The sequence below is a fragment of the Monodelphis domestica genome, chromosome 5, assembly GCF_027887165.1.
Source record: "Monodelphis domestica isolate mMonDom1 chromosome 5, mMonDom1.pri, whole genome shotgun sequence".
Lineage (NCBI taxonomy): Eukaryota > Metazoa > Chordata > Mammalia > Didelphimorphia > Didelphidae > Monodelphis > Monodelphis domestica.
Window position 1 is genome coordinate 186,477,266 of NC_077231.1, and position 14,609 is coordinate 186,491,874.

A 14,609-nucleotide genomic window follows, 5' to 3' on the forward strand; every position below is an offset into this window, starting at 1 on the left:
TTAAATTGTTGAGTGGAGGGACTGTATTTCCTTTTGCTTGTATTTATATTCCCAGCAAAATACTTAATGTTTTTCCTAAGCTATAGGATTTTTTGTTCCCAGTATTGATTACAATTTCATTGCAGTATGATTTGTAATGGTTCTGGTTAGAATTTCTGCCTTTATATTTTTTTAAAAATAATTTATTTTCATCCTGATCTACATTCATGGAGTTTTTATGTGATAATGAAATATATTTATATAATGTCCTTGAATAGGACCCCAAGAGACTTGCATTACACTTTGGAGACCTAAGTGCAACACAAGACTTCAGGTTTAAAGACCAATAATGAAAATATACAAAGGAAATCATAGAGATTTTTCTACACATGTAGAGTGAACAAGACCAGTAAAGTGGTCAGTAGGATACCAGTAGGATCCTACTGTATATAGCTAAGACTGTGTTGCATTGACAATGTGTAAATAAAAATTAGGCTATTAACAAAATCAGGGAAATGTTTGAATTCACAAGTTAAACACATGAATGTTGAGGATTGACAGTATATATATTACTGTAATTATCCAACTTAATTATATACTTTTAAAAATGTTTTTCCTACAGTTTTGTATTCTTTCAATTTTAGAAACAACTTTTGTTGTACAGATCTCCTTGTATAATTAAACCTATTGATTTTGTCTTCATTAAATCTTCTATTTCATTGATAAAACTGTCCTGTATAGGTGATAAAAAGAGATTTTATTCCATTTACTTCAGCCCTTAATTTTAAACATTTAAGTTAATAATATAGTTATGTAAAAGAACATCCTTTACTCTATTGTCTCTCCTGAATTAACACTAACCTAAGTACCTCACTAGATTGTGAAGATGGAATTAACTCTCCTTGTCTATCTTTTGATTATATCAACACAAGCTTGATCTAGGTGGAGGAACTTGCAAACCACTTAGTGAATTCACACCCTCAAAAACTCAGTCAGCCAGGATGAGTATTCACCTATCCAGAACCTGAATTTTAGAAAATTCACACCCTTAGATGAGAACTTAACCTTCAGAAGGTGAGAACTTAAGCTTCAGAGGTGAGAAGTCCATCCCACAGACACTGCAGTGCTAGACAATTTGGAAACTGTGATTGGCCCCTGTGAAGAGGGACAAGGACAAGGAGCCAGCGTAAATGTCACAAAATCCTTTGAGAAGATAGTTTGAAGAGATTGTCTTTTGGAGATAATTTTCTGACTGGGGAGAGTCTTTGAGGAAGTTTCACTGGAGATTTTGTTTTGGATCCTGAGCTTGGAGCTAGGTTTCAACTTAGACTCTGACTCCTGGACTACTTCATTGGGTGAGTGAAAGACTGACTCCTTTCCTAGCTTCCTAAGAGACTAGCTTCCATATTGGAGGAGGCCTCGTGGTTACTCACTACTGGCCCTCCTGTCTGAGGACTAGTATAGGTATTTTCTCTAACTTCTTTCCCATTTCTCTACTTTATTGTTTCTCCTCTATTTTGGTAAATAAACTTTTGACTTGAGATATAATAATTTCATTGACCATGTTATTTCATATAATTTAAGTCCAACCATTACATTTAACCTTTATAGTTAGTTTTTTCTGTAGTGCATGGAATGAAGTATAAATCTAATACCTTTCTACTACTTGCCTGCAGAAATCCTTAGCACAATAGAAATTTTATTATTCACTTTTCTGGCTATGCCTTATACTTCCTAAACTTCTTGATTTTACTTATATAGTTCCTTGCCCTTGAAATATCTGTTCCCACCATTTACTTTAGATATTCTCAATTATAAAATAATGTATAAAAAGATATTTCTTCTAAGAAGTCTTTCTTGACCTTATTTCATTCTCCCTTCCTTTATGGAAGTGAACTCTCCTTCATCTTATATCCATTAATACTTTTAAATTGTTTCATACTACCTATGTTTATCACACAGTGCTTAATATTGTATTTATTTCTGTAAGTATCTTATTCCTCCGTGGGGATAGACTATCTCTTTTGTGCACCCACTGGATGTAGTAACTTATACATAAAATATCAGTTGTTTTGCCTTTTTTGTTTAATCTTTCTAGGTGAAAAGGCACCATTAATACTGGGCTATATAATTAATAATAATAGGTAACACATACTGCACTTACTATGTGTTAGGTACTGTGCTAAGCATTTTATAAGTATTATCTCATTTGATTTCTGTTGTTATCTCCACTTTAGAGATAAGAAAACTGAAAAAACCAGAGGTTAAGTGATTTGCCTAAAAGTCAACACAGCTAGGATCTGAAGTTAGATTTTAACTCATATCATTCTCACTAAAGACCAAATACTCTATGCACAATTTTTTCTGAGATAACCATCTCCTACATTTACAGCATATGCTGTGTTTTATTTGGTAGATACTTTTAGGTTTATGATAAATACTTATTTTGTGAATATTGTGTTCCAATTTCATAGCCCCTTGCCTTAAACAGTCCTTAAGAAATCTGCTTTGGTTCTGTTTATAATTTAGTACTTGATATATATGCCTCTGACAGCTTGTAGTACAGAAAGCAGTAGGATATGGTGGCAATGAGTTGGGGCACTGCAAAGGACAGAAGAGAGAAGAGAGAAGAGAGCAGGGATAGAAGGATCTAGTGGTTTTTTTTTTTCAACATGAGGGAGACCTGCACATGTTTGTAGGCAATAGGGAGTGAGCTAATAGAATGGGAGAGATTAAAATAAGTTATAAGAATTGGTATGACAGAGGGGAGAATATTTTGGAGGAGATGGGATGAGATGGATTTGCTTAAACAATTATGACTGCTTAGTCTTGATAAGGAGTAATGCACTTCATCATGTGACACAGAGGTGAAGGAAATGGTCTCAGAATGTGTCTGAGATAATAGGAAATGTAGAGGAGGAGGAAGAAGACCTAGCTCATGGCAGATGGCCTCAATTTTTTTCTGTAACCTCTGAGGCAAGCTGAAGTGAAAACAAAAAGGAGAGGGGAACCATGAAATGTTTGAAATGAGATGAAAAGGTATGAAAGTTACTGTGGAGAGTAGGATAGTGAATATTCAGTTGGTTTGCTTAAAAGCAGTGGAGGTTCAGTAGAGTTTCTATAACAAATTTTGGTGATCCCAGTGAGAATGGATGCATGATTTTCTAATATTTTAGTGGTTTCCTATTTAAGCTTAAGTATTGAATTTCCTTTAAGAAATGGTGCATAGTGTGGAAAGGAAAACTGTGAATCAAGCTTGTGCATTTCTGCTAGTGAGATGGAGCAGACAGCAGTTGGAATGTGAATGGGAGGGAGAGTGACAGTTGGAATGAGAGAAGAGGATTGTGGGGAAAAAAAATGCTAAGAGAAGGGTCTTTGCCCTCTGACCTCAGCTGAGTGTAGAGCAAAAGACCAGGAGCTCTATATCCCAACCTGTGGAATACCTTGCCTCCATTCCCTTATCCTGGAGAAAAAGAAGGTTCCCATATGTGTGAGAGCATCCATTAGAGGAAGAACAAGACAAAAGTAAGCTACTAAAAGGAGTTGATCCCTTAACTTCAGGGGATCACCCTGAAGATCTTTTCTATCCTTTGACCTTCCCAGGAAGGACACTTGCCTTTTGTTTAGAAAGATAGAGATAGTGATTAGCTAGGTAGAAGACAAAGAAAGCTGAAGCTGAGCCATCTTGGCTCAGCTAAAGAAGCAGCAAGGGTCTCCTATTCCCACTTACCTACCCCCTTTCTTGATTTATGCAAATTATTAAACTCTTTGAAAAACAGAAGATCACAGTCAGATTCATATTTAAGGGAGACCAAAGAAAGAGAAACTGGTGGCTAAACTAGCCTTTAGCCTAGCATAAAACAAAGAAAGCTAACAGTGACAATCTGCCTGGCAGACAAGGGGGACTTCTGGGGCTCAAGCCTTGAGGAATAAACTTCCCTATTTCCCAGAAGTCACTCAAAACACTGGTCCTGTCATTCTTAACCTAACCTTACCCAGGGGTACCTCTCTTGTGGGTTGAGAGAAGAGAGGAAATTTAAAAGATAGTCTCTCAATAGGGGGTACCTCTCTCATTTTACCTCACAAGCAGCCATATTCCCTCTGTCCCTTCAGCTCCTCCATTCCCTGTTACAAACCCTTCCTTATCCCCTGTACCTCTTCAACCACCTCTCCAATACCTTCATTTATTATAATAGGTTTAACTAGGCTATAAAAAAAATCCCAGCCATTAAGAGACTCTGTTTTAGGGGTGTGTGTGTGTGTGTGTGTGTGTGTTTGTGTGTGTGTGTTTGCTGTTGTGTATATATAATGTTTGATTCTTGGCATTGATTCAAGAGCAATAACAGTGCATAATAAAATACCCACCATTATAGTGCACATCCACAGTTTTCCCAGACCCAGATACTTTCTAGCTGGTGACGCCCAGTCATTCCAAGTATTTAATTTGGGGGGACTCACTCTCCTTAAATAAATAAGGGTTAAAGGCAGTGAGGAAAGGGTTGATGAAAATGGCTTCCCTCACTACTCCCTTCCAGAGTCCCTGAATTACTTGAGGGAGACAAAATGGAGATCTCCCCTCTGTGAAGGCTTGCCTCTAGATGGTCATGCCAGCCCTTAAGGGTGGCAGGGAAGTCTTCTCTACAAGGAGAGGTATGTGGGACCTCAATCCTGATATGTACTACTTTGGGGCACTCACAAGCCTCTCCCTTATGTCTTCTTGAAAACTGGCAACAAGATGGAGTCTGCCAATGGCCTTATTCTCTAGATGTAAATGAATGGGATTGAATTCACTGAATGCTTATTTGATTTAATTGTGGATTGGGGCAAAGGGTAAAGGTTAGAGGGGTTGTGGGTCACCCTAAATCTCTTTCTAAATAAAACTAATTACTGAATTACAAGGTTTTCTTGTAGGCAGAGGAGAGGTAGGAAAAAGGGAAGAGAGTGGTGCTCACAGATTTGAGTCCAGTATCTCAATATTTCATGGAATGAAAGTCTTTGAAGAAATTAGGTTTCTTGACAGGAACCAGAGATGTTTTAAACAGGAACCCACAATGTTAAGATTTCTGTTAGTGTCAGAAATCCCCAAAGGTGTCGTGAATGGCCCCTAGAAACAGATCCTCCTTCCACTTCCTTCTGTGTCTCTGCCCCCAAGATCCCCTAAGGAGAATTTCCCAGAAGTCTTTGTTCATGCAACTGTAGAGCTCTCAACATTTCCATTTCTCCCAATGGTTCTTTTTTCCTACTCCCCATCTTTCCAATATCCCAGTTTTGATTTTCATGAGACTTTTTAAAAAAACTCACGCTGCTTGTGTACTATCTTTCCCTATTCTTATCCTATGTTCTATCCCACAAAAATATTAAATTCCTATCTTACTATCTTACTCTATCTAGGATTCTATCTACTTATGCTAAGAGAGGTATACAAGAAAGTTTTGGCTAGGAAAGGATAATACAAATTACATTACAATGTTGCAATAGGTGAATAATTTTTGTAATAGCAAACAGGTTTTTCTCAAATCCAAAGAGTAAACTAAATGTAACAATTCAACAGTTTTCTTATTAATCATTTGTTATCTAATGCTAAACTATATATTTTTCTATTTTAAATGTTAACCTACTTATGTTTGCAAAATAATGTTAAAGTTATGCTATTATTTTATTTGGTTATCTATCTTATTTTTATTAGTATCACTATCCAAAATATAACAATATGCTATATAGTCTTATCCTTATCATGTCCCTATGCTGTCTAGCTAAAAAATATAACTTTTCCCTAGTCCCTATCTGCTTCTTTCCCTATGCTATTGTTTTATTGTGGTTAGTCACACTATTCTATAGGTTAGAATTTTGTTAGTTTTATCTACTTTTATGCATATATGATACAATTATGTACATATTTACATATGATAATTTTTACAAGGTTTTTTAGTCTTGCATAGAAATTTTAGCCCTACAAGGAAATGGAACATGTCCTTGTCAGGTTAAAAAACTCTATAGACTTGGGAAGTATATACATTTATACAATATATACATATATACATTTTGCACATATGCAATCTTCAGACACTCATTTATTTACACGAGGTCCATGTCTAGAAATCAGTTTTTATGTTGTGAAATATCTAGTATATCCTGGTGCATGAACATACTTACCCTTTTTGTTATAAGGTGTCCTTTGACTAGTTGCTTATAGGTTCTCTTCTTTCTTGAAATTATGTAGTGTTGTTTGCATTTTTATAGTGTGAGGTTAATTTGTGTTTTGGGGGTTTATGCCACACTAGTCTTATGTATACAATTTCTCTTTTGTCTTTTTCCTTGTGTTGTGGGGGTGTAGAGGCATACCCCTGGGGTTTGGGAAGGATACCTTTTGTAAGAATGCAAGACTCCAAAACTTAGCTTAAAAACAAAAAGAGAAATTTATTAATTTAGAGAGTAATGTTGAGAGTGGCCAGGAGGATAGCAAGGTGGAACAGCAAGATGGGGAGCAATTCCTTGGGAGGACAGCATGAATGGAAAGGCTGTTCCCCAGACGACATCAGTTTTGAGGATTTTATAATTTTTTACAACAGAGAGTGGTAGTCACTCAGGCATTTGGTGAGGTAGGGTGATCATCTGACTGGGATCTGCCTGAAGACATAAAAATTCCTTAGTTTTAGGGAACAAACAGATGTCTGAGATGTAGCCTGATAGGATTGAGGTGTAGCCTGGAGGTGCATCTCTCCTTCCATCTTAAATCTAGAGGAAAATCAAAGGAGGACAATCATCTCAGGGCCCTAGAGGGATCATTGGATATTTTTGGGCTCAGAGTCATGATGTAAGGGATCAAGGGAGTTTCCCTGATAATAGTTTGCCTGAGTTTCTGGGGGCACAATGCCCATGTCACTTGGATTGTCCTTTTTTCAAGTTTTCAAGTTCTAATTGTCCATTTTTGTCATAAGTTGATTAATTTCTTCTTTGCTTCTATCTTTTGTTCTTTTTCTTCATCTGTGGTAGTTGGATTTTTGACTATCCTCTACATTTTGATTGATAGAATCTTTCCTCTTCACTGGAACTTAATATGTGAGTGTAATGTGATGTTTATTGGTTTTAGTTATTGAAATTTTCAGTGGTGTCTTGTGTTTTATTCATTAATTCTCTGGGTTTTTATTTGATTCTGAGTTTTGAGTGGTTTGTGAGTGTTCTGATTATTCTGTGTCTATATTTGTTTTTTTGCAATTTTATGTGGGAACAGTAGAACCATAAATCTTTGTTTGCAACTTTTATAGTTGACGGAGAGATGAACAGAATTTCATGTGGACCTAACCATTTTGGATCTGTTACTGATTTTCTGTTGAAGTTCTTTATATATACTATATCTCCGAGACTTGATTGACTTGAACCATAGGTGCTTGTAACTCAAATTTTATGTCCCATTCTTGGTTTGAATTGGCTTGTGTTTGTTCTGGCTCTAGAATATCAGCTTTTAATGTGTTTTGAGTTTGCAATGAGTTCATTTCTCTGTGTTGGTTGGTATTTCTATGCTATTATTATGACTGTTCCCTTCATTGTGTTGCAAAATGTTGTTTGATTCATATTTCTGTGTATATGTATTGTTAGTAATTATGTTAAGATCTTGTATGGGATTTGTTTGTGACCATGGTAAAGGTAAAGATTCTCCCGCTTTCCTGAACATGCTTTGCAGAGGTTGTACAAAGTTAGATCCAGGGAAAGCTTGCATTTGAGGAATGCATACATTTGTGATGGGAATGCATGATTGATTTAAGCTTCCATTCCCTTAGGTGCTTCTGTTATAGATGATGTAGTTTGTAGATCATAGAGAGTCAGGGATTATGAAGGTAACATTTTGTTCTGGTTTGAATGCATAGGCAACAAAGTTTTGGTATTGTTTGATTTTGTGTCTGTTTCCCCTGTTTGTTCTTTGTTTCCTTTCTTTTCCCTGTTTTCTCTTCTTTGTACATGCTTTTGGATTAATTCCTCAGTTTGATTGACAGTTAAGCAAATGAAGTTACTTTCAGTTGGAGACTTCCCTGAATGATCACAAGCTTGGAGTTATGGCATTGTTTGAATAGAATTGTTTTCTGGAGATGGCTTGGGGTAAAACTCTTTGACTTCTGGATTGAGTTTTCATTGTATTGATATGTCAAAGGTATTGTCTTCCCCTTTGATATTCTCATCTACCACTTCTCCAGTAGGTCTGCTTGTTTCTCTGCTTAACTTTATATGCCTTTCCTTTCCAATGGTCACTTTTAAAGACTGATTTTCAGTTTTTTTCCTGTCAGTTGCTGTTTGTATGAGAAACTTCTCAGAACACTCATTTAAGTTTGTTTCTTGATAACGTAGTTTCTGGTACTATATATTTTGCAATTTCCCTGTCATTGTTAATCAAAACTGTTGTTATATTTGAAGTTGTCTGTTGTAAGAACATTCTTGTATTTTTCTTGTGTTTTTGAATCCTTAGTTTCTATCCTATAGAGTCTATCTTTGATTTCTGTTATATCTCTTAACATCTGCTGTTCTTCCTCTATTTGCTCTTCAGTTTTAGTTTGTGCTTTACTATCCCCATAGTCTGTTTCCAAGCCCCAAATTTTTATATGTTGTTTCTCATGTTTAGACTCAGCCTTTCAACCCTTAAATTTTATTTTATGTGCTAAGGCTGGATCCTGGCTTCATAATTCTGCATTACATTTTGCAACTATGCTCAAAAAACACGGCTTTGCTTCCTGGGCTATAGCTTCTTGCATGCTGTCTAGATCTGGACAACATCTATATATTTTACAACTGTGATCACAGCACTTGCTTGGTTTGTTTGAATTGCTAATGTTTCTTGTGTTGTAGTTATTATAGTTCCTGTTTTTGTTGTTGTTTGTGTTCAAGTTTAATTGAGCCCTGTACTGGCAAAAATCTGACAACATGTCTGATTTTTCCACAGAAGAGACATCTTTTGTTAGTGTTGTTGTTGTAGCATGAGTTTCTTGGTTTGCCTAAGCTGTTGATTTTGGTTATCTAGGTCTAAAGGCTTGGAGAATAGCTAATGATTTCCCTTCCTCAATTTCTCTATTTTTTATGTTTTCCTTTGCATCTTTTAATTGATGCTTTAAATTTTTGATGATCTGGTCTTTTTCTTTTAGAGTCTGTTTGGAGTCAATAATTTCTTGGGATCCTTCATCAACATAAGATGCAGTTTTACGAAGGTCCTCAATGTTGAGGTTTTCCCAACCTGGACAATGTAATTTGAAATATGTCCTGATAGGTAGGGAACTGCCTCCTGATGTGCTGGAGGTTATTTTCTGACCAGTCCTGAAACCCCAGTAAAGTTTCTCCAGCCTCTAGCAAGCGTTCAAGGAATGTTGAAGGATGCTCTGTTGTTTCTTGCTTTATGTTTTCAAATTTCCCCCATGAGTCAGACTGCTTGATGAAGATGTTCATACTCTCCACCAAATCCTCTCTAGCCTTTCTTAAATTAACTAAATTTGAATGGTTGGAAAGTTCCAGGTTCTCAAAATGCTCTGGCCATGAGGTTAAATTAGGGTTATTTCTAGTCTCCTGAATTTTACTTTTTCTGCCAGAGTAAATTTCTCTGAAAGAATGTCAATGTCTGAGAATGTCGGATCAAATAGACTGTTTGCCTGTTTGAATTCTTTTATGGCCTGGAAAGAGCTCAGGAAAAAATCAGGTGTCCTTTTTTCAGATTTTCTAGATCTGAGGCAGTGAAAGATTTATGGATCTTTACATGAATGATGCCAGATTCTGATTGTATCAAAGCCTGATCATAAGTGGGTAGGATAGGTACTGGATTCTCTACCTTCTCTTTAGCTATTTGCACTTCTGCCTTTATTTCTTCTACAGTTTGTGTTGCCATGTATAGTGTTTGTTTCCTTCTTATTGTTTTTCATAATCTCTATTTTTTTCTAATTGAGTTTTCTTTTAGTGTCAGGATTTGTATCTCATTATCTTCCTTTTGCCCAAGTATTTTCTTGATTAGATTCTTTAGACAGTAATAAAACTGTAGAAAGGATAATGTGACTGCAAATATTGTAGGCAAGAATCCAAAGAGTTATTCCAGTTCTATTTTTAGCCATTAGTATGAGTTATAAATGGCTATGATTCCTAAGATGTATTGTGGAATCACTTCTATCCATATGTTGACTAGAATTTATATAGCAAGAAGATGCTGCTGCATTTGCAAATTTGCAAATATTGCAAGCAGCCTTGTTATTATAGACTTTTTCATTGTTTTGTATTTCTCTGTCTGATTTTGTACTAGCTGTGTTGCTTTCTCTTTAAAATTTTATTTTCTGAAATGTTTGAACCTCTTAGGCTACTGTAGTGAGTGGAAAAATAACATAGCTATCTCCCAGCCCCCCCCCCAGAAATGTTTTGTTTTTAAAATAAATTCCTATTTTCCTATGGCAGATTTCACCCTAAAACTGGCTCATTACAAGTACATATGTAGAACAGAAGAATTCAGACAATCCTGCAGAGTTTGCAGTTGAAGTTCAGTGAACATTCAAGAATTCTAGTCCTTAGATGAAGACCTAAGAGACCTAACCTCAAGATCTCAGTGGTACAATGTTTGAACTGAAACTCTTAAAGCCTATATTTTTCAGTCTAGGTTCCTCTTGTTAGCAAGAACCTTTGACATCTTCTTGTCAAAGGTGTCAAACAGGGTAAAAGAACCAAGCGAACAGACCTAGAAAAATTGAGCCTGACTCAAGTATTTTTCCGCAAGCTAGAGACCAATCTCTTCTTCCCTCTAGTTTTAATTAAAAAAAAGTAACTCAAGATAATTTTAACTATTCCAAAATGCATAAGGAAGGTAAAACTAATAACTAAAGACTAGCTCTCTTTATTATAAAAGATGATGTAGGTGGTACAAAGAAGTACTTATTTCTAAAACCTAATGTTTTCCAATGATATGACAAAGTACTTAAGGATATAGTTGTATTTCTTAATGTATGGGGTTTTGGTGAACATTATAGCCCAGAAGTTTTTATTTTATTTTCTATACAGTGATCAAGTTAACAATATTAAAATAGTAAACCTCAGAGAAATGTGGAATGTTAAATGTATTTTATAGAAGCTGATCCTCATTATACTCTGGTTTATTTTGTTTTGTTTTGTTTTGTTTTGGCAGAAACTCCCCAAGCTGAACTTAAAGAAACTAATGAATACTTCTCAGCAAATTGGGAGAAACAGTAAGCTATTTGTATCATTTCCATTATTGTATTATTTATTTCCTTGAAATGATAGCTTCTTTCATGAACTCTTTATTTGTTTTTAATATAGTAGATAAAAAATGTAGCACTGTTAACACAGAACCTAGAACTTTTCTTGGGCACAATCACTCAAATAATGAAAAAGAAGATGCCATAGATTCCCTTCCCTGTCATCTTGTCCATCTCTCACCTGGAACCATTTCAGTGCTTGTCCAGAAGATGTCTGTTCCTCTGGGCATTAATAAGGTAATTATATTTGCTATGGTTCTTATTCTTTCCATATTTGTTCTCCCTTTATCCTTTCCTCTCATGCTCATATAATCATTTCATGAAAATGAAAAGAATTCTGGAAATGGAAGTCTTCAACTATCCTATCAAAAGAAAAACTCATGCTACTTTGAGTATTGAAAATCATAAAGCATTGATGGGTCCAAACAATTCATATGTGAATTATCAAGAAGACCCATTAGTAAGTAGCCAAGAGGAAGAAGACTATGAAGATGAAGTGGCAGCGAAGGAAGAAAGTGAGGAATAGGAGAAAGAAGAGGAGGAGAAATTCAGTAGATGATGAGGATGAAATAGATGGGGAAGATGAACAAGAATATGTAGATACAGAGGAATGAAAAAAAAGTCAAAATGAAGATTTTGAGACTATAAAGGAAAAAGAGGGTTTGAATAATCAAAAGAATCACTGTTCATACTACTAAATATAATAGCAATGAAGCTAAATGTAAAATAAGAAAAGAAAGCAAGTAATAAACATTCATATAGAATTTTCTGGTGTTAGTTATAATTGATATTTATGAAGAAGTGCTATATATATACATATATATGCTATTTCTCTCAAAGTAAAAAATAACTTTTTTATAGAAGTACAAAGTTTAGATCTAGAATACATCTCAAAGCTTACCTAATACATTTAAATCCTTAATTATAAAGTTCCTAAACTCAGGGGTTCTCTTCTTATAGGTAAATTAAAGGAAGAAGATTATGTAAAAATATTTTATGCCATAATAACTATATTTTCATTTATTCAACCCAAGTAGTTATATATTTTAATTAAGTGTATAAAATTGCTGAAAAAGGAATTTTTGGTTGATATAAGATAAAAAAGTTTATATAATAGAATTATATAGAGAGAAGAAACTTTGAAAGGTTCAAAAGTATTAGGTATATTTGCTCTCATTTAAAGTACATATGTAGTATCCCTAATATTGTATTTTTTCAAACATTCAGAAAGGATTATTCCAGAGTATTGCCATTGGACCTTAGTAATTTTAGCATTAAGAATTGTAAATTCTGAAATGGAATATTCTTTTTTTTTGTGACCAAATTTTATCTTTGTATTTTATCCTTGTATTTTATAGACTGACACTGAATCATTAAGACCATAATAATAAAAAACAGTTAAAATCACAACATGAGTACTAATCTTAGTATTATCCTAGATTTTCTATCCTATATTTTAGAAATCTATTTTCTAAAATTTCAATTTCTCTTGCTAGAACTACATAACTTACATTGCATTGTAGACCTTATATATAATTGGGAAAAAAATAACTCTCTCAAAACCAAAATTTGAATTTCTTCATTATCTTTTAATGTCATAATAATCCCAAATGTAAATAATTTAATTAATTTCTATTTTATGTACATTTATAAAATATATATTATATGCAAGTCACTGCATTATAAGAAATTCAGAAACAGACAAGACCTGGTCCTAGGTCTCAATAACTTCAGAATTTAATTGATATGAGACATCCACAAGTCACTTTAGTTTCTCTTAGCTTTTGAAAAAGTCCTTTGAAAAGCTATCATTGTTATTAATAAATCTATTTGAAGTATTTAGAATATTAGTGTTGAAATAAAACTAAAGATTTATTTCCTCTTCATGTATCATTGTTTCATCAAGGGGATTACCCACCATTTCCTTAAGGAGTCTTCAGTTTAGCTTCCTCAGGACCTTTCCTTCCATTGTTCCCTGTGTTTAGAATATTCTCCTCACCCTCTTCTTTACCTTCTGAAATTCTACCTATTTTTCAAACCTCAAATCATAGGACACCACCTATATAAAGATTTCACTGATCCTTCTAAACCCTCAGAGCTCATTTGCTCTAATAAATTTCACAGATTCTTCTTTCTCTCATACTTATATTAATACATATATCTTAGTAGACATTTATTAAGTACTTACTATTTGCCAGGCAGTATGCTAAGTGTCAGGGACATAAATATGAAAAAAAAGACAGTCCATGCCTCCAAGATGCTTACAATCCAGTGGAGGAAGAAAACATACAACATAAAAGAAAACCAAGAATCAGGGGTTAGGGGAAAATTACCTTGTCCTGAGACACAGTGGAGAAGCAAGCTAAGTCCCATATAGTGTAGCCAAGTGAGAAATGAGTAGTAGTCTGTGCCAAGACCCCTCTTTCAATGGAAGTTTTGAAATTAGTGTCTTCCCTCCAATCAGGATGACCGAGGATAGTGATGAGGTGGAGTACCAAGTCTGATGGAATCTTGCAGGATGATGAGGTTTTCCCATTAAGATTCCTAGTACAGGGTGGAGAAGTTAGAAAAGTCCCAAAGTAGTGCAGTTGGGTGAGAAATGAGAAAATTGTGCTGAGATTCCTCCTTAAATGGAGGTTTGGGAGTTCAGGGCTGCAACCTCCAATCAGAGGGTATCTCATCCTCTCTACCTGTTATTAGTGAGAATAGGAACTGCTTATTGATTTTTATTTTCCTCAGTTCCTTGTATTTGAGTTTGTTGAAGTAAGAATTAAAATACTTAGCATATATGATGCTAAAAATTAAATTTCTACTTATGAAAAAGAGTTTTTCAACAAATCACATGTCTAAACTAAATGACTGGAAAATCTTAATTCTTTGTATGATTTGCTTGTTAGATCCATCAACATCTGGCAGATATATGTTAAATAGATTTGCATTATGTATGATAGCAACAAAGTTTTTTGAGGACATTGTACCTTTCATTCTCAATAAATACAGGAAGAATTAATAGACACAGAAGAGGAAGAGGAAAAAGATGGTGCATTAATGGTTGACAATGGCACTAGAGAACAAATACGTCATGAAATTTCCGATACTCCCAGTGAACTTGAAGCTCACAGCCCATCACAGAAGTGTGCTGTTGGAAAAGGTAAATTATTGTTTTGACAGGACCTGTGTTCTGTCATTGTAAGCAATGCCAAGTGAGGAGACTTCTATCAATGCAGACTGGCAACTGTTCTCTAGCCTACATTCTTATGGAGTTGCCTGGGGCATGAAGAAGTTCAGTGTCCTGCCCCTAGTCCCACTGTCAGTCTGTCAGCATTGGGACCTGAACCCTGGTCTCTTTAACTCCAAAGCTGGTCCTGTATCCACTGTCACACTACTCTCTCAAGGGGTAGAATG

The 14,609-nt window shown here is 35.0% G+C and overlaps 1 protein-coding gene across 14 annotated transcripts in view; it reads left to right on the plus strand.

Moving 5' to 3' along the window:
* Positions 1–14,609, plus strand: part of LOC103093857 (ankyrin repeat domain-containing protein 26-like) — a 61,441-nt gene that overhangs the window by 32,814 nt on the left and 14,018 nt on the right. For 4 of the 14 annotated variants that reach the window (XM_056799587.1, XM_056799588.1, XM_056799590.1 and 1 more), the window contains 4 exons: positions 912–1,334; positions 11,114–11,174; positions 11,266–11,441; positions 14,205–14,355. In XM_056799587.1, the coding sequence (XP_056655565.1) occupies positions 11,144–11,174; positions 11,266–11,441; positions 14,205–14,355 (358 nt within the window). In that variant the 5' untranslated portion in view covers positions 912–1,334; positions 11,114–11,143. Of the gene's footprint in view, positions 1–911; positions 1,335–10,392; positions 10,551–11,113; positions 11,175–11,265; positions 11,442–14,204; positions 14,356–14,609 lie in introns of all 14 variants that reach the window. The other 10 variants (XM_056799591.1, XM_016426121.2, XM_016426120.2 and 7 more) reach the window with 5 other exon arrangements.